The sequence below is a fragment of the Temnothorax curvispinosus genome, unplaced genomic scaffold, assembly GCF_003070985.1.
Source record: "Temnothorax curvispinosus isolate PA1 unplaced genomic scaffold, ASM307098v1 QBEX01002923.1, whole genome shotgun sequence".
Lineage (NCBI taxonomy): Eukaryota > Metazoa > Arthropoda > Insecta > Hymenoptera > Formicidae > Temnothorax > Temnothorax curvispinosus.
Window position 1 is genome coordinate 27,367 of NW_020212703.1, and position 19,248 is coordinate 46,614.

The window sequence follows — 19,248 nt, forward strand, 5'->3', positions numbered from 1 at the left end:
GCAGGAATGACTGATCCCCGCATGGTTACTTGCGGGCTTAGCGAACCCACGAACTCGAGCTCAATACACTATGGACATTCAAATACATTTACACATCATCGTACACATCGTATACATCCATCTACATACATATTTATGAACAACAGCGCAATAAACATTTGTGGAAAAGTTGAAGCAAGATACAATTTAATTTGAGAATGATAAAAAGGATAAAAATAAAAATTGGGTCCATATGTGTTTGATACAGATGGAAGAGGATAATGAAAGATAAATATTATTATCTTTTATCCCTTATTTAATTTGATCAGTATTCTATCTTAACACTGTTTCCATTCTGTAATTGATATGATAATACTTTATTGATTTACGAAAAATATTTCAGAATATTATTTTATTATTTTTAATCGATTTAAAGAAGTAAATATATATAATTAAGCAACACAGAATATTTAAAAAATGTTAAGAACGAATAATAATTTTCTAATCTATATAACGTAGATTATATTTTTATTATGCCAATTAAAATAAAAGGACCAACTGGGTGTTCGTGTTTTCGGTCTATATTTAGACCGTCTTCGGTATAATTTAAACAAAGGAAAACAGTAATTAAAAATTATATAAGTTCGCAACAACGCATTACTCGCAGTATGTATTCAACGCAATCGCATATAGCGCGATAAATGGAGGGGTAAAAACCACAGTGGTGTAAAACAAATTTTTAAAAATATTTTTTTGTGTGCATAGATGCAATTTATATATTGTATAGATTGCATCTATGCACGCGAAAAAAAATTAAAAAAAATTTGACTTACACCACTATGACTTTTACCCCTCCAAATATAAATCAAGAGAGAGTTCATGCCTCGTAAACATGTCAAAAAATAAAAAGTAAAAGCAGTGATAGAAAGAATTCAAATGTTCCTTATGATATAAGACATGTTATAGATTGTTCCTTTAAATGTTATTAATAACAGTCGATAAGTCTCTTTATTTTATTTTACAGATTATACAAAGGAACTAAATACTAAATTAACATGTAATAAATACATTTTTATTTTGTTCAAGATTTTTTATCAACACGAGTGCATATAAATATTATAAATCATTTATTAAGCGATATTCGAGTTGAAAATATGATAGTGATATATATGTGCGCTTTTACGCTTTACCAAAATATATTCTACGTTTAGTATTAAAGATCATCGAATTATCACAGAGAATAATAATATGCAACAGCGTTGGCTAATACAATTAAAGCTTAATTCTATTCAGCTCCCCGTTATATGTATATTCTCATTTTCGTTTTTATTAAATCTACATAAATATATCCAATCGCAATAAAAAAAATGCGAAAGTCGTCGTAAAATGTAAAAGCTTCCCTAAGCAGTAACGAAGAAATGAATTTCAAGTCAACAAGACAAGTCTGTGTCAAGTATTCTGCTAATCTTTAGAAAGTTTTTTTTTCATCAATTTCTTCAATTTCTTTTATTTAAGTATGTGTCAGTGGCAAAGGTAATATTTTGGGAAGAAACTGAGACTAGTTTATAACCCAAAAATCAGTTCCTCCGTTTCTAAAGATTAGTCAGTAATATTAGCGATGATGTCAGCACCACTTTGCGACAACCGCGTCTCTGTTAAATAATATAAAATAATAAATAGAAATACTATTTCCTAACATTCTTCAACATATCACTAGTTCTTCAATCTTTTCCCGGAAATTTTCTTAGGAAAAAACCATTTAATTTGCGGTAATTCTTGTTCCTCCAGCATTGTACAGACTATAGATGAACATCAATCAAATAAATCTTTACAATCGATTACCTCTCTTTCATGAGTTGGATTGTGTCAGTTATAAAATTTTTCATGCAATAAGTCTTTTCCATGAACAGATTCCGGATGCAATAGTTAACAGCGTGATAATTTAGTTCATGAAGTTACCAGAGAGCCGAATTTCTATAATTTACTTTCGATATTCTCATCGTATACAATCGCCGGATTCGCGACCGCCCATTGTTCCTTGGTGGCCTGCTGCTCCTTCTTCGGCCGATTCTTTAGACTCTGTATGCCGGCGTAATGCTCCTCGATTTCTCGCAAGGTCCTACCTTCGGTCTCGGGTAATATCAGGTACATAAGGCACAAGCCGGCAGCATTGATCAGAGAGTAGAAGAAAAACGTGCCGGATAATGACATGCCGTTCACCATGTAGAGGAAAGTTTTGTTCGCGATCGACGCCATGACGTAGGCGATCATACCGGCCGCGCCGGTTGCGCTGCTGCGTACCTGATGACGAATTCGGAATCGTTTGAGATCAAGAAAGATTTGATGTTCAATTATAATAAAGTGTTCCAATGATAAATGCAGTCTCTAATTTTTTTGTAAACGAAATTTAATCGAAAGGATTAAAACTTAAAAATACTGAAAGAGAAATATCGCAAAATGCACGCACCTTCACGGGAAACACTTCGCCCGCAAGAATCCAAGGCAGGGTTCTGATGCAGAGATTCCCTGTGAAAGCTCCGCCTATCATGAGAGTAGTTGGTATCCAGCTGTATCTGACACCGTCCAAGAAATCCATGTCGTTGAGATAACCATAGATAGCGGTAACGAGGAAGCATAAACCGGTACCGCCGACCGACAGGAAAGTCAGCCTGCGTTTCCCCATGAGGTGGATCGTCAGTACGCAGATTATGGTGCCGATTAACTGAGCGATGCCCAGGAACACCGTGGCCGTGTACTTGTCGATCGGCGCGTTCAGTTTCGCGAATATCACGACGGCGAAAGTCTGCAGAGTTGTGCAGCCACCGAAGTTTGAGATGAAGAAGCCCGCGCTGACCAAAAAGAAAGGCAAACAGAAGGTCCGTTTGGTGTAGGCTCGCCAAATCTTTTCCTTGTCGGCATCGGTGTTATCGGTCGGCTTCTGAATCGCCTCGCGGAGCGCATTAAATTCATTTTGCACATGCGATGGGCCTACCCAGCCCCGCAACCAACAGAGAGCGCGTTCCGATTCCTTGAAACGACCCTTGACTGGAAAGAATCAAGTTTCTGTATTATTCAAAATTCAAAACTAGCTTTAATTAATTATTATTATAATAATTTTTAAAGTTTTTTTTTAAATATGAGATTAGCCCAGATATATACATATATCTGTTTCGTTAAAAAACTGAAAAAACGTTTTGATTTATATAAAGTAATAGATTCAAGTGATGATACTTTATTGAACCGCTAAAATATTTAATTATATAATTGCTAAAATTAATTATATAACTCCTTACATTTGAGAAAAGAGATAAATAATAATTCGCTAATATTTATAAACAGATAAATAATTTAGAATAATAAATAAATAATAAAATAATTTAACAGTTTGATAAATTTGTGAAAAAAGTAAATAATTTAACTGATCACTCACCGGCGAGCCAGTGCGGGCTCTCGGGCACCAAGCACAGGGCGATAAAACAAAGAATCGGGTAAGTCAGATTGATCAGCGCCACTGTTCTCCAGTGAGTCAAACTGCCGCTCAACATTTGCGTGAAGACACCCAGGATCACCGCCATCGAGGAAGTCGCGGAGAGCATTCCACGCAGGTAGGGCTGCGACACCTCGGCGACGTAAGTTATAACCGGGCCCTCGAGGAGGCCGCCCGTCAGGCCTGTCATCGCGAGCGCCGCGAGCAACATCGCAGGATTGCTGGAATAGTGAAACACCAGCCAGGCCATCACAAATGGTATATTCGCCAGCATCATCGTCCGTTTCCTGCCCAGATACTGCGATAGCGGTCCACTCGCCAAACAGCCGATCGGCACGAGAAATAAGTTCAAACTGCCTGGAAGAGGATATATTAACAGTGAAAACATTGCAGACGATAATTGATATAATAAATAAGACTATTATGTAACATTTGGTTGAACTATAAAGCCGGTTCTACAGTACGTCGCGAACAATGGCAACTGCTAGTTGAAAAGTGTTATTTCCACGTTGCGCTTGTCAATTGCGGTTGTCAAAAGAGAGTTGGCGAACCTTTAACTTTTTTGGCGACAGTAATAAACTGGCAATCGGCAATCAGAAATAACACTTTTCAATCAGCAGTTGTCATCGTTTGCGACGTATTGTAGAACCGGCTTAAGTGCATATAAGTTAATAATTATAATTTCAATTTTAATATTAATAATAATTTAAACGTTAATATTGAGATAATTTACAATATAATGTGGTAAACTAATATTAATTTTTTTACCATGAAATTTCATTTATATTGACTTAAATTACAATGAAAGAGTTTTATCAGAAAAAAGCGAAAAAATCCTTCTGGACAGACAGAAGAAAAATTCTATTTGTATTTTAAAGCAAAAATTCTTTAAATAATTCTATATGTATTGTATGGATCTCTCAGCGCCCCATATTTATAAATGGCCCTTTACTGATCCATGTTAATTCCTCCATCGTGACTTTGATGTCCGCATCTTCCCTCTGCAACGCCGGGATAAGGATAGTTGAGAATCCCAAGGTTGAACCAAAAGTAAGTAGGAGTAAATTTTTAGCGCCGACTGCACAACATTGCGGTACTGCTTGTCGAAGTTTGGAAATATATGCTACTTCATCCGTGACTGATGTTTTCTCATCGTTCCTAAAATGCAGCGAAAAAAATATTAATACAACGTATATTTTACTGAAAACGCAATCTTGAGTTCAATGCCCAATTTTTTTAACACCGTATATATATATATTAATTAATTAACTATTAAATTGATAAATCTGGAAATCTCTTTTTCTTCCACATATATTAAATGAATAACAATTATCATGTTAATTTTTGTAATATTTGTCGACATTTTTATTATATACTTTTATTTTGTATAATATATTTTTGATAGATAGAAAATTCTTCGTCTAAAAATAACATCCTCTAGAACTGATAACTATTTGACGCTCTCGGCCTTGGAATTTAACATGCCCGACACATCTTTAAAAGTCCACGTGCACTACATTGTACATACATTGAACTCTCAATCAGTCGAATAAAAGGTCTTAAATGAACTGTAGACGAGGTGGAAGGAGTTCCGTCCCACAGATCCACAATACCGGATAAATTCATTTACAAGATAATTAAACACATGCATGTAATTAAATGGACGGGGAAAAGATATATATTAAAGTAACTTATTCTTATTACAAATAGTACTGTTGAAATATAATATTTATCTTATAACACTGTTGTTAAATTTAGCAAAAATATATATCCATGAATTATTTTAGAAAATATCTCATTACTCTTAATATAAATATAAATAAAATAATCGCGAATAATGTACATGTCAATTGACATGAAATGGAAGTAGGATATTTGTGTATAGGAAAGTATACACGGGTTCAATGAAACGCAATTCTTTCACCTCGTTAAAGCATAATCGACGCTCCCGTTTACAAAACCTTTCACTTGACGTAATCACGTTGCTTTCGGCAACAACCTTTCCGGCGAGGTTTAGATTCAGTTATTTCAAGTGCCAATAGCCTACATTATTTCTTTGAGCCGTGTATTAAAAGAAAAATCTGAATAGCTTCTGAGATGTTTCTACATGAACTTTTAACATTTATAGAAGTATCTCAAATTTCTTTTTTGATGAATTGGTTTTGGATTTGTCATCTGTAAACAAAATAACTGCGAGGCAGGCATAATTTTACGCTAATACTCTTATGTTAATCTACTTCCATAAATTATATCTACACATTTTTTTACATGCAACATTTATCTGTCATATAAATATTTTTATTATTACGATTAGTGAAGAATTCCGTAAATAAATTAGAAATAAAAAACTCGTCAATAATTCGTTTGCTAGTAGAGACGTCATGAGGATTTTCCTCTTCTTTCTATTTATTTTATTTCATGAAAAAAAATTGCGGTCTGGAATCTACATAAAATATAAATTCAGAATATAAAAAGATACTCTCATGAATTGGAATAACAGTACGAAATATCTCTGAAATATATTCAAAAATAAAAAAGGAACGCGTTCACCGTAAGGATTTGATAAGATTAAAGTAATTCCATGATCCCGTAAGAATGTTCGTGTGGAGATAAAGAGAGAAAGGACCGGTTTACGATGATCCACATATCGCATTGCGCAAACGTGCAAGAACATGCACAATTACATAAACGCAATGATGGTTGGAGGCACCTTTTGTGTTGAATCGTGCCGGTTTAAAATCGTTGCCACGAGCGTTACGCGAAACACCGGCGAACAATGCGAACGATTAGTATGAATGAGTTATTTACGCGAGGTCGCGGTTAGACGAATGTAGATATATTTTTTTTACGTTCTCTCGTATTCCTGTGGTTTATTTCTCCCGTATTTTTCTCATTTTCTGGTGAATCGACGAATAATGCGTTGCGTTAGCTTTGAACAAAGTGTGTCGCTCACTAAGTACATGCCGTTCTCTCATTTTGAATGAAACGAGCCCAGCGATGATGTAACATCGCCAATCAGGCAACGCAATCCCGTTTTCCACCTGCTCGGACATGTATATATCCCTTGTTCTTTCCCACGTGTACTCTCGCGAACCTTTCACGTCTCCGATTACTTACGGAATCTATAAAATACAAAGACGCGTACAGATTCACAGGCTGCGTCTGAGATAAATATAATTTGCAGACGTCCAGTAATTTTTAAGAAATAAGTAGATTGGTCGTCATTTTCGTTGATGACTTTTTAATTCTGTAGGCCTTTTGCGTTGCGCAGATATTATATGGTAAAAAAAAATAATGATATTGCGCAACGATTATCCTTGCAACTTCAAATTATTATTATGCTTTAATGATCTTGAATTTAAATTTTGTCTGTTTGGAAAATGAAAAACGTAGATAGGGTTTAAAGGTTCGTCATTTAAATTATGAATAAAACTCCCGATTGAATGGCTATCGAAAGACTTATTATTAATCCATATAGAGCGATATTTAGCGATCGATCAAACCCTGATGTGATTTTAATTATGCATGAAATATGCCAACCGAATGTCCTTCGCGCGCGTGTAATGTACGTCAACTTTAACGCCATTCCGCTTTTACGGGACATTAATTGCTCTAAGGCATTAATTGCGAAAGGAAATCAGATTGTACGAAAAGATTAGCTGAAGACTCGCCGTTCGAGTCTCGGCAAATGACTTGATTTTGCCATTATTTTGCGTAACATTTTTTTTTGTCGTAACAAAAAATATCAGGATGTAACAGAACGCTTGTTATTCGAAGCTCCATTATTAGAATGATCCGTTATCCGGATGCTCTATTATTCGAATATTTGCGTAATGTTTACTTTTAAAGAATGAGAATGTGTCTGTTTTATTTCGAAATGTTCATGACATTAGATAAATTACGCAAAAAAAACAAATGTTTGCTCGTAGCCGACTTTATTATATTTACAGAAATTCTACTATTATGCAACGTTCCCCGTATTTTTTTTCACTGGAAAATTTGTTTAATGAGATTTAAACGATCCGCGAATAAGATTTCCATTCATTAAATACGTAAGGAACACGCTCGGTGAATATTTTGCTCTGTGTCTTTCTTCTCCTCATAGATAACGTCGTCTCATGATAGTTCTATCTCCAGTTATATTACAGTCTGAGTTATATTACAGTCGCGTGTCAACTAGTTCTCAAATGCGGATAAGTATCGTTGATATCATAGCCGAGCGAAGATTCTATCGTCGTCTATTAGTAGCGTCATTATACGCATTATATGTCGTTACGTGTCGCACAATGGTCAAGCCCAGTTCGCAAAAGTGCAGTTTTCCGGGATATCTGGAAGCGCTTATTGTCCAAGGTTTTTAACGACACGATTTAACAGCCGTCTCGCCGTTTCGGAGACTTACAGCGGTATTACTAAAGCGATTATTATATTAATGAGATTTCTCGCCGTCACCTGATCGAATGCAAAGCTAGCTTTGTCTCGCAGGGAGCTCCGATTGACGCGCAGCATGTTAATTAATCGCAACACACGAAGACGGCATTGATACAATGAGATTGTCGGTCAGTGACCCATTTGCGAACAGCAGATTATAGTCTGCTGTGAAGATGATATCATACTTAATAGCGATTGGCGTTAAGATAATTAGTCTTGAGATTTGTAATTAATGATTTTTTTTTTATTGACGACGCAGCGTCCGAATTAAATATTATTGTTTAAATCTATTTTTCTTAAAAAGAAGTTATGGTATCACGAAATCGTGTCAAATAAAAACTTATACACATTATGCAATTTTCAATTATTACTATGCTTTAATATTAAATATCCAGTAAAGTATATTATTGTTTTATAATATGATTGTAAAATCAAATATCTGAAAAAATATGTATGTGATATTTAGAGATATATTACCATAAGAAATTCTTGAAAATGTGAGTAATTAAATAAAGCGAAGAGCTTAACCAAAGAAAATAAATGATAACACAAACAAAAAATATTAAAATAAAAAGTTGTTCAACGCAGAAAACTTGCCGTTGTTAGATAAAAATAATAACCATACTATCATAATGTTAACTAATTATTTTAAAATTATTTTAAAATATTTTAAGCTACGTCGTACAGACAGGTGTATGATAATGATAACGTAGTTTCTTAAATATACATTGCTTTATAATATCTCTGTTCATGCTCCAATAGAAAAAAAAACTTAAACGTAAATCTTTTCTTAAACTTAGTCCGTCACTATTGAGATTTAATAATCATACCTCGACTCATCTAATGTAAGTGGCTCGTGTATAGACACTCCGTCTGTTCCGTTGCTGCCGTATATACACGTGGCACATGACATGACCATATCTCTTGATCCCCTCTCTCAACATATTCATATCCGGATTTCAATTTGAATCTTTATTATCTAATCCGCAATCTATAATGAGCAAACTACGTTCTGCTTATCGGTCATTGCGATTAGAAGTTGTCTGCAGTGAAAAATCGAATAAGATTTTTGGAAATTTAAAATTGAATTTATAGTTAGAATAAGGTAAAAAATGCCACTTGGTTGACACTTTTTGCATTTTATTGAGCATTTTATAAACCTTTTTAATTAAGAAAATTCTTCGTGATAAGATATACAGCTTAAAAGTACCTTTCGCTTATATTCTATAATTGCACCAAATTCGAGGATAACATGTTTGACGATTTTCGTTCTTACGCGAAATATAAAATATGTGTGTTATGTAAGTAACCGTGACACACGCATAATAATGTAGGTCTCGTGAAACACGACAGAGCTTTTAGGCATGATGAAGTAGCTGGCAATTTAATAATATCTTACTTCCTGCAATTTTCCTAATGTCTTGCAGTTTCACCTGAGTCTGCGAAACTTATATTCGTAGATCTTGCAGTTTCACCTAAATCGGCAAAATTTATATTCGCAGATGAGTTCATAATATTATTTCTTTTTTTTTATATAATAAAATACAAAGATAAAAGAATACACGAGGTACGTTTATCACGAGCATACAGCATAAACTCATAATCATTTGGAACATTATAAATTTTAATGAGCGGATGTGAACGTAATTATTACATCGAACTGCAACGTCGAGCTACTATATGAGAAATGTTCATCCAGTTGTTCGCTTTTAATTTACTTGCTTTTATTAATTACTTTACTTTTTTAAATATTTTATTTACGTATAAAACTTTTGTTTTTTAATATTTTTTATTGATTAATTGTGATTAAATAATAAAAGAATATTACTATTACATTTACATTTCTGGATAAAATTACTTAAATTTCATTTTTCAAATAAAATTGGTGAAACTAGAGACAGTAGAGTGAATAATAAACAACTGTATTCGTGGCTAATGTTACATCATGATCATATAACAACAAATTCTATTATAAACAATCAGTAAATAGGAAATGTACCAATATACGGTTGAGCTGGATTTTTTGTGCCTATAATATTATTATTCGCGTGAAATTATGTATATTTCTTCGCTTTAGCAAACTACGCGCCATTACTATCGGTCTTGAAATGCAATGTCAAGCTAAAGCTAGAAATTTACGATGTTCCAAGGTTGTAATTTTATGCTGCACGCTCGTGATAAAAGTACCTCATGTATTCTTTTATCTTTTCATACCTTATTCCGTATTTTCCATATCTTATATTTCTCATATTCTAAAGATTCATATTAGTATCGGTATTATTAAATTAATTAATTTAATTATGATTGTACTATTCTTTCAAGACCGATAGTAAGCATAGTCTGCTAAAACGAAGAAGTATATACATAAATTCACACGAATAATATTATTAGGCACAAAAGATCCAGCCCAACCGTATATTTCCTATTTACAAAATTGTTTATCGTAATCGATCATGACTCTCTTAAATTTCATTATAAATTGTCGATTTAACTCAACATATCAAATTTTGATATGCTTTTACGCAAACGCGTTAAGCAAAGGTAAAATGTAAAAGCTACTTGTCATGTTATTAGCCTACATCATACTTAATCGTTCGACAAAGCCCGAGAAACGATTGTGCGGCTGAACACATTGATTTTGCGGAAGCTCGCGAAATTATGTCATTGACGCGTTTTTTTCCCTACACCCCCCCTAGGGTCCCCCTGATGGAAACCAATTAGATGCGGCACCGACACCTTGGATTTCGTACTTTTAATTCTTTAGATCCGTCACTTCAAGGTTAATACGTTCTCGCGCACGATCAGGAAGTCATCTGCGTAAAGTCCGTAAACCACATTTTGAGTACTTAATGAACTCTCGTGACTCTCAGTTTGTTTTCGTTTGCATATTATTAACGCCGAGTTCCTTATATACATCCTGAATATATTTGCAATAAAACTGTCGTGTAATGCAAATGCGATATGAATAAGATCTGTCGATTCAGCTTTAGCTATGAGCATCAATTAAAATAAGGGGATGGCTGATATATTAATTTTGACAGTTGTATCACTGGAAATATATCGTTTAAGAAGAAGAGGACATTTTGCAGATTAAATGGCATAAACTTGCAATTTTTTAAATTAAATAAAGTAATACTATTTTACTGAAAGAATCTCACAATTACTGTATTTCCTGGAATCTTACACAACGTTTTTACATAATTGAAGGCTTGATATGGAAAAGCGCTCTTTAAGCGCGGCGGTATCTTCTATTAACGGTATTATTAATTTATCGTTGAACAAAGTTCTATAAGCCAAGGTCAGTAAAAAAAGAAAATTGCTAGTGCTATTTATCTTGTGAATGTGCATATGGAATAATAATAAGATTCCCATCTTTTCTGTGCGTATCTATCTTTTTATGAATAAATTTATTGTTTAGAAAATTAATATTTCTGGAGAATTTTTTATCTAGAGACTTTTTTAGAGAAAGATCTGAATAACTTCACATTAATCTTAAAATATTTGGGGTCTCCGAGATCTCAGGCTAAAGTTTGAAACTCTACCATTGGTATAGAATGAATAAGTAGGGAGGAAGGATACGACCGAGGGTGGATGTAAAAAAATTTGAAGTCTTTTCAATAGCTAGCAGCTGCTGGAGTAGTCAATTGCTCGTCAGCTTTGCGACAATTAACACGTAAAATAAGTCTGGGATCTCTCGGAGCCCAGTGTGTATTTTGTGCAACATTTTTTTGCAAGTAAGTATATATATTTTCTAGTTTATTTTATTCGAGTTTATAGATTTACAATATAGAGATATTACAAATTACAATATAGTGTAAATCTATATTCAAAACAATATTTGATCATATTTTTATAATTTTTTCATGAAAATATTGTTATCGGTTTTATTAGATTTAAGCACGAGATCTTTAGAACATAAAGTATACCAATAATTTACACTTGCATATTGTTCTAAGTAAATAATGAAAACTCGTAGCTTCGACAAGATAGCAGAGGTGCTCAATTCCGTGCCATATTTTTAGAAAATTTATCTGTTAAGCTAATTAAATTTATGATGCGACAATTACAATCGATGACGTTACGTACATCTGTACGAATACTCATTGAGAACGTGGATGATAAAATGTGCAATGTAAAGATGATGCCAAATTGAAAAAAAAAAGAACAAAAGGCGATTTTGTCCACGTGGAAAGGATAAAAAGACTCAATTTGCGTGCCCGCTGTGCAAAAATCCTCGATCTTTGTTTTACTCAATGCACTGAACAGTTGACGTAATCTATGTGAATAATTGATTTTTTTTATATTTTGTAGTCTTTATTCTTTTTATTAATAAACATGCATGACAAGTTATTAAGTTTGTATTATTTAACAAAAATTCTGACTTTTATACCTGTCTGCAAAATTGCCAGGAAATAGAAATGTAAAAATTCGTCATTTTTGGAGTCTTGCAATTTTGATGATAATATTCCAATATTTAAGAGGCAAATGTTTTTGTACTTTGAAATGTGTTTTTTTTTTATCTAAAAAGTTTTCTTGATTATCTTCATTAGCAAAAAAGATATGAATTTTTCAAGCAATTACGATAAAATGGCGTTTTTTTGCATTTATGAGTAATTAAAATTTTTTCTGAATACATGCATTCTTTAGTTTATTTACGATCGAAAGAAAAAAAGTGATTCAAATACGGTGATTTTCTCGAGAGTTATAATGAAAAAAGTACCATTGGGGTGCTACTTCTCAGACCCCAGTGTGGTTTACGTATGCAAAAACTTAATATGTATTCCTAGGGTTAAATGTAAAGCACAAAATCCCAAAAGGTATGAACAAACCTCTTTCCATTCTCCGCGCGCTCGGAAACTGCCATTTCGGTCGGACCTGCTCGTGGTTCAGTTTTCTCGTCTTCACGCATATCGACTCTCTTGCATATCGAAGGACGATGCGGCCGATACGACGAGGCTGGCCTTCTCTCGAAGGAAAACAATGTACAATCAGATTCTTGCGCGATCGCGAGGATGCGAAGCCATAATTATGATCCTCCACCATTTATTTCCCATTCCCAGCGTACGATCGATTGAAGCTTGTTATAATGGGCTTGTAGAACGTGAGCAAGAAGAGATTTGCGACAAGTTGTCGCAAGCGGATTTTCTTTTATACAAAGAAACGCGAGAGCGAATGTCCATAATGAGTTTAGCGAACTGATGTTCACATATCCAGTCTCAGCATCCATATTTGCATAAAGTGATAAGCGTGCAATTGTGAAAAATGGAAGCGACAGATATAAATATCTCGCGCTATGCTAGAGACGAATGTAAATGAGACGAAAAGGATCGATGGAAACTTATTCTGCGGCTTTTCATAATCTTTGAAGTAAAAAAATGACGGGACACTTGTGGTATAATGTACAAGATTGTCAGCATATATATATGATTAATGATTTATTGACTGCCTTTATGCGCTCAATTTACTTTACTTAGTTATTCACGATTACAATAAGTGACTCACTAAAAAAAAACCTCATATGCAGAGAATTTTCCGCAATAAAAATTTCACTTATGAATTCTTTATGCAATTTAGAGTGCATTTTTTCTCAATAAATATATACCCAAGTAACACAATCTGCCTATATTCGCTGCGACAGCAAAAATGTGGCTAGTATAACGTCCTGCCAGCCTTAATTACTATTTGGCAGCAAATGTTGTATTTTGCTAGATTTTTAGCTGTAACAGCTAATAAAAAAGTCAAAATACAGCCACAGTTATTTTAGCTATATTAATGTACAGTCGTTGTGACAGCTAATAAAAAAGTCAAAATGCAGCCACAGCTATTTTAACTGTTTTAACAGCTGTAAAGTCGCTGTGACAGCTGTCAGAAAATCCAAAACTATAGCCGCAGCCATTTTAGCGAGGGGAAAAGCAGTAATGTAGAAACTAAAATACAGCCAAAATAGCTGTAATCTGACTATAATTTATACGTCACAGCGAAAGCGAAGAGTAAAGTGACTATCAATTTTAATTAAGTTAAACTTAGCATGTATCAACGATGGTCAAGCGGACCCATGCGTTATACTTATGAATTTGCGTCTGAGCTAGCATACTTATGCTGTATGTACATTATACTACAATAATTTGCAATAATTAATTACTATTTATTAATTAATTAAATTTTTTTAGCGTGGCAAAGGTTCCGATTATTCAATCTCAATTGAATAAAAACAAAATTTTTTTAAATTCCTTTTTCAATAATACTTTTACGTAATTTTTAAATTAAATTAATTTTTATTAAATATTAATTTACATATAACATTCTCTGTTTATTGGTTTGTTTATCTTTATTCCGACTGTCACTTGCTGTGACAATTTCTTCACAGTAAAATAGTTGTGCGGCAACGCAACTATAAAACGGCTGCGACATCGTCCTCAAAGCCTAAACATGTTGTCTCACTTTTGCTGCTACAACTTTGTCAAAACGTCATAATGACGGTGTGATAACTGTGCTAGATAAAAATGCAGTTTCAGCTGCAACAACGTTATGCGTAGTCGTTTTAAAACTTTTATGTGCTACTTGGGTGTAAAATATAAAGTAGAAGTTACTTTAATAAAACTTTAATTGAAGGCTTAGTCTTTAAGTTAAGAATTATGAAGTTTTGAAAAAAGATGTTATCCAATCAAAGTTCTGCCAAAGAAAAATTAACTACAAACATCGCAAAAAGGCTATAAATAAAGTTTGTCGGTAACATCCTGTATATGAAGCAATGGATGCAGAAATTTGTAGAAGAAATTAATGAAAGAAATTAACTCATTAAGTATCCAATCTCAGAGGAATAAATTTCTCTCGATCAATTTCGATTCAGAGAATTTCGATCGAAATTATTCCGTTTTCTTTACAAAACACAATAGAAATCTAGGAAATAACTGAACAATTTCGATCGAAACTAATCCATTCCGAAAAATTCTATAATACCTGCTCAGATATTTGTCACCAGGTTTTTTCCCCTCGATATCAGTCCCGTTGTGCTTACCTGGAGATTGTATGCAGAATTAAGGGATCAACGTCCCTTCCGTCGTTTCTTCTGCTATACGAAAAGTCGATCAGCTTCGTCGATTTCTTCGTCGGATTGAAGCGTTTCGAAAAGTGGAACTATTGCGGGTGTATCAGAACTGTCAAAGTTTTCTGTTTTTGAGAATAAGATGCCGACTTCACAAAAAGGATTACGTGTAACGATATTTCTTGCTATTTATCGAACAAATAAGTAACAACTGCAAGGATTTTCCATGTTGTTACGCAGTTGAACAGGAATTGATTACCCCTGCATGCATGCAATGTTCGTCATTACTCTTCGTTGCCTGTACTAACAGTTTGATATTTTACGATTTATAAGCTTGTTTCACTTTGATCGCTTTTCCTCTTTCCTCGGGGAGAAACTTTATAGTTTGTTAGAAATTCTCGTGGCCTTTATCCTTGTAGGACGTAAAATTGATCGGAAAGAGAATTACCACTTTCAAATTCAGAACTTTGCTTTTTTAGCTTAACGATAAGTTTGATATATAGTGCTATTAAGAAGTTAGTATTGTCAAGAGAATTATAAGTAAGACCTTTCTCATAAAATCAATTTATAATTGTGTCCTTCGCTTTTACTATGAACAAAACAATTGACTCGTAGTTATTTAATTAATTCTCAACGAATTTCTCGTTTGTCAGAAACTGTCTTTATATTTTTCTAAATTTTTCCAATCGAACGTCGCACTTTCTTCTCTTCCCACACACATTTGTTTGTCAAACTAAATCTTCATACAGAATATTTTCGGAGCGGCTTGATGGCGAGCTGTAGAAATATTTTCCAATTTCTTCTTTCCTTTTTAACATCAGAAGCAACTCTCTCTTACATTATCTGGCCAATTTTGGATCGCAAGAAGGAAAAAGGAATAACGTAAGAATACCATTTACACACGAGAGTTTCGTTGCGGAGAGATATATAATTCTCGCTTCTCTGCCGCGACAAAATCCGAGAGGGGGAATCACGGAGTAGAAAGCGTTAGAGAAATCGGAATTAAGGTTGCCGGTTTACATTAGATCGGGACACCGCGACAGACTAAACGTCGCGCGACACGAAAGCCCTGAGCTAGCTGCACTTTCGAGATTTTGAGCTCCCTCCTTCGACACCTGCCTTCCTCCTGACAGAGGTTGTAGGCGAATAAGTACGTACACGCTCGTACGCGTGACCTCTCTACCTCCCTTCTCTCGCCTCGGTCATTTGAGCGTGATTACACCCGCGGTACATACGCGACCCAGGACCGTTAATGCGATGGAGAACGGAGCGGACAGTGGGACCAAGCGATCGCTGGATTTAAGGATGTTAATTTTATCAAGTCTCTTTGCATTATAATAAGAAGCGTTTGCACCAAAGAGGATTTCGCCGGAACATTTTAATTAAAATATTATGAAAAAAGGTTTTTGACCTTTGATGTGGGATGTGGGACAATATATTTTTTCTTATATATATAAGATATAAATTTACATTTTTGTTCAAGAATATTATCAAACTTTTCGAAGAATTTGTATCGAAATCGGTATATTAACACGTTATTATAAAGGTATCATTAATATTATGTATAAAAATATATTATATTTAAGTTATTTTGTACATTATATATATATTTTATTCTAATCTATGCAGGATTTAAATAATTGTTGTTTATTTAATTCAATCTTTATATATCTATATATATAAAAATGAATGTATGTATAATGTATGTATGTATGTCCTTTTGCACTCTTGAACTATTTGACCGAATTTTTACCAAAAGTATATAAAATAGGGGTAGAATTTTCCGGGGAGTGTAATAATAAAAGATTATCTGCTTTTAACTGCATAAAAAATAACAGCTATTTGATAGTGCTCTAATTTGTAGCAATTTATAATAATAAGTGAGAAATTTGCTAATTAACAGTTCTAACAACAGTACAATTATCAATAGAAGATATCAGACGAAATGTTTGTGTAAATTTCAACATACAAGAATTATAACATTTGCCTCCTTTCTAACAATTAAAATGCACTATCTGCCCCCGATAGCACAAATAGATATACACAATCGCATTCATATAACGATATTTATAGCATTAATATTTAAAATGGAGATATGAATGAAATGGAGGTACGAAAATAACTGCCTTAATTAGCTTTTAATTTAAGTTTGTTATATCTATGTTAAATTTTAGATATTTTTGTAAAAGACAGTTCGTGCGCATTCGTAATTACCCATACCGATTATATTTAATGGATTATACGATGAGAATACTGATGTACCGTTGCGAAATGATAATAATATGCCGCTATTTATCACGTATTACTATACTGTTTTCTGCACATTGTCTGAAATCTATTCTAGGAAACATTTTTGCATTATTTCTAACATTGCCAATGAAAAAATCAATTGCAGACAATATTCAAGTTTCATTGACTATTTTTACATCTCCTCGATATTTTTCTCGTTTCTCGCTATTTCTCTTTTCTTTTCACATATATTCTTCACATATATATTCGATCTTATGTATGATTATTATATTTGAAATTATTCGATGTTTGAATTTATTATTCGTTTTTATATGCGTCAGAGATTGCATGTGCGCATATATAAAACCGGCATTTGTTTTGATAAGATCAATTTCGGAGTATTTTCAAATTTGTTGATTTTTATTATCGCGAGATCATCTTTCAGTGTCCGTAGCAATCGAAATGTGAACCTGTCGAAATTGCTTCTATTGGAATTAATATCTGCTTACAATGCAACACAGTGTTTTTTTTTTTATAGAGAGAATGCGTGAGAAATCATAATTTATTTTACAAGAGACTTAATTGACTGACGCACACTAAAATAATTTATCGTAAATATTTGTTCTAGCAAAACGAGAAATCAGGTGTTTAAAAATTATGCTAATCATCGGTTGTTATCACATGTAATCGTGGATTACGTTGCTAACCATCATCGGTTTGCTAATCTTTACCTTAATTCTTTGTAACAACATGATTAATATCACTGTTTTACATTATGCAAAGTAGCGACATCATTAATTGACACAAGACAACAAAATTTGCACATGTTACACATGTACACATCGTTTAATTCGTTTGCATTCGTTTAAGAATGCAACTCATTATTTTTTTATGCTTACAATTTGTATTATAGCTATTGTGAATATTTATTATATACATATATTACTTTTTAAAAAACTATACCATAATATTAACTAGACCATACCAAAACTAAACCATATAATATTGTAAATATTAATATTAATTAAATATAAATATGCCAATATACGATCGGGCTGGATGTTTTCGTGCCTAGTAATATTTTTTGCGTGAATTTATGTACTTTTTTTCGCTTAATAACCTGCGCGTTGATTACTATCGGTCTTGAAACGCAGTCCCAAACAGAAGCTAAAATACTGTACAATCACTTAATTAAATTGATACTCAATTAATAATGAAAAATGGCCTGGCTGGGATGTTATTTTTCACAACAGACCCTTTACATAAGATGTTTATTAGCATCACTATTATTGAATTGATTATTAATTTAATTATGTAATTGTATTATTTTAGCTATAGTTTGGGACCGCGCTTCAAGACTGATAATAATATCAACGCGCAGTTTGTTAAAAATAAACATAAATTCACGCAAAAAATATTATTAGGCACAAAAAGTTCTAGTCCGACCGTTAACACATTTTCTATTTACTTGTAATATTAATATTGTTTAGCTATTTGTAAAAATTAAAACTGAGTAATATTCAAGTGATATTTTATTTAGCAAAATTTTAGATTATTATATTAAAGTTATGATAATCTAATTAAATGGGATTATTAATTACGGCAATTTCTTCAACATGTTTTTAATGCCTTATTCACATTTGCATATATCTCGCGATCTCGATATATTATATTCTTTATATTTAAATATATGAATAATTCATCCGAATATAACGAGACTTCAATCGCTATCGCAGTCAGACAAAGTAGAACGGCACTTGTTATTACGTTAAAAAATTACTCGGAAAATTCATGTTGCGTCAATCAGACCGTAAAGACACTGAGTGACGTATTACAAAATATAATCATTCAATTAGCGGGTGCAACTAATCAGAAGAGGAAAGTTCACTTTGACAGAAGATCTGAAGAGAGTATAAATTGCGCATCTTCGTATTATAGCGCGTATACCTTTCCTTTTAACATGCTATTTACACTTGCGCGGTTCCGCAAATTGTCGAAAGAATATCAAATCATTCGGCGATTATTCCGGAAAAGATATGACAAGACATGAATATAAAATAAAATAAAATAAATCTGCACT

The 19,248-nt window shown here is 33.2% G+C and overlaps 1 protein-coding gene across 5 annotated transcripts; it reads right to left on the bottom strand.

The window, feature by feature from the left end:
* Positions 1-784: 784 nt before the first annotated feature.
* On the bottom strand, positions 785-16,051 carry LOC112452069 (facilitated trehalose transporter Tret1-like). Of its 5 annotated transcripts, none has more exons than XM_025012098.1 (7): positions 15,843-16,051; positions 14,913-15,064; positions 12,724-12,855; positions 4,419-4,624; positions 3,410-3,823; positions 2,447-3,024; positions 785-2,280 (listed from the first exon to the last, which is right to left on the bottom strand). In XM_025012098.1, exons 3-7 carry the CDS (start codon positions 12,801-12,803, stop codon positions 1,954-1,956), a joined length of 1,605 nt encoding a protein of 534 aa, XP_024867866.1. In that variant the 5' UTR covers positions 12,804-12,855; positions 14,913-15,064; positions 15,843-16,051; the 3' UTR covers positions 785-1,953. The 5 variants fall into 5 exon arrangements, with proteins under 5 accessions (XP_024867866.1, XP_024867864.1, XP_024867867.1 ...); XM_025012096.1 differs by having other exon boundaries at positions 14,913-15,242; positions 15,832-16,051; XM_025012099.1 differs by having other exon boundaries at positions 15,960-16,022.
* Positions 16,052-19,248: the final 3,197 nt, after the last annotated feature.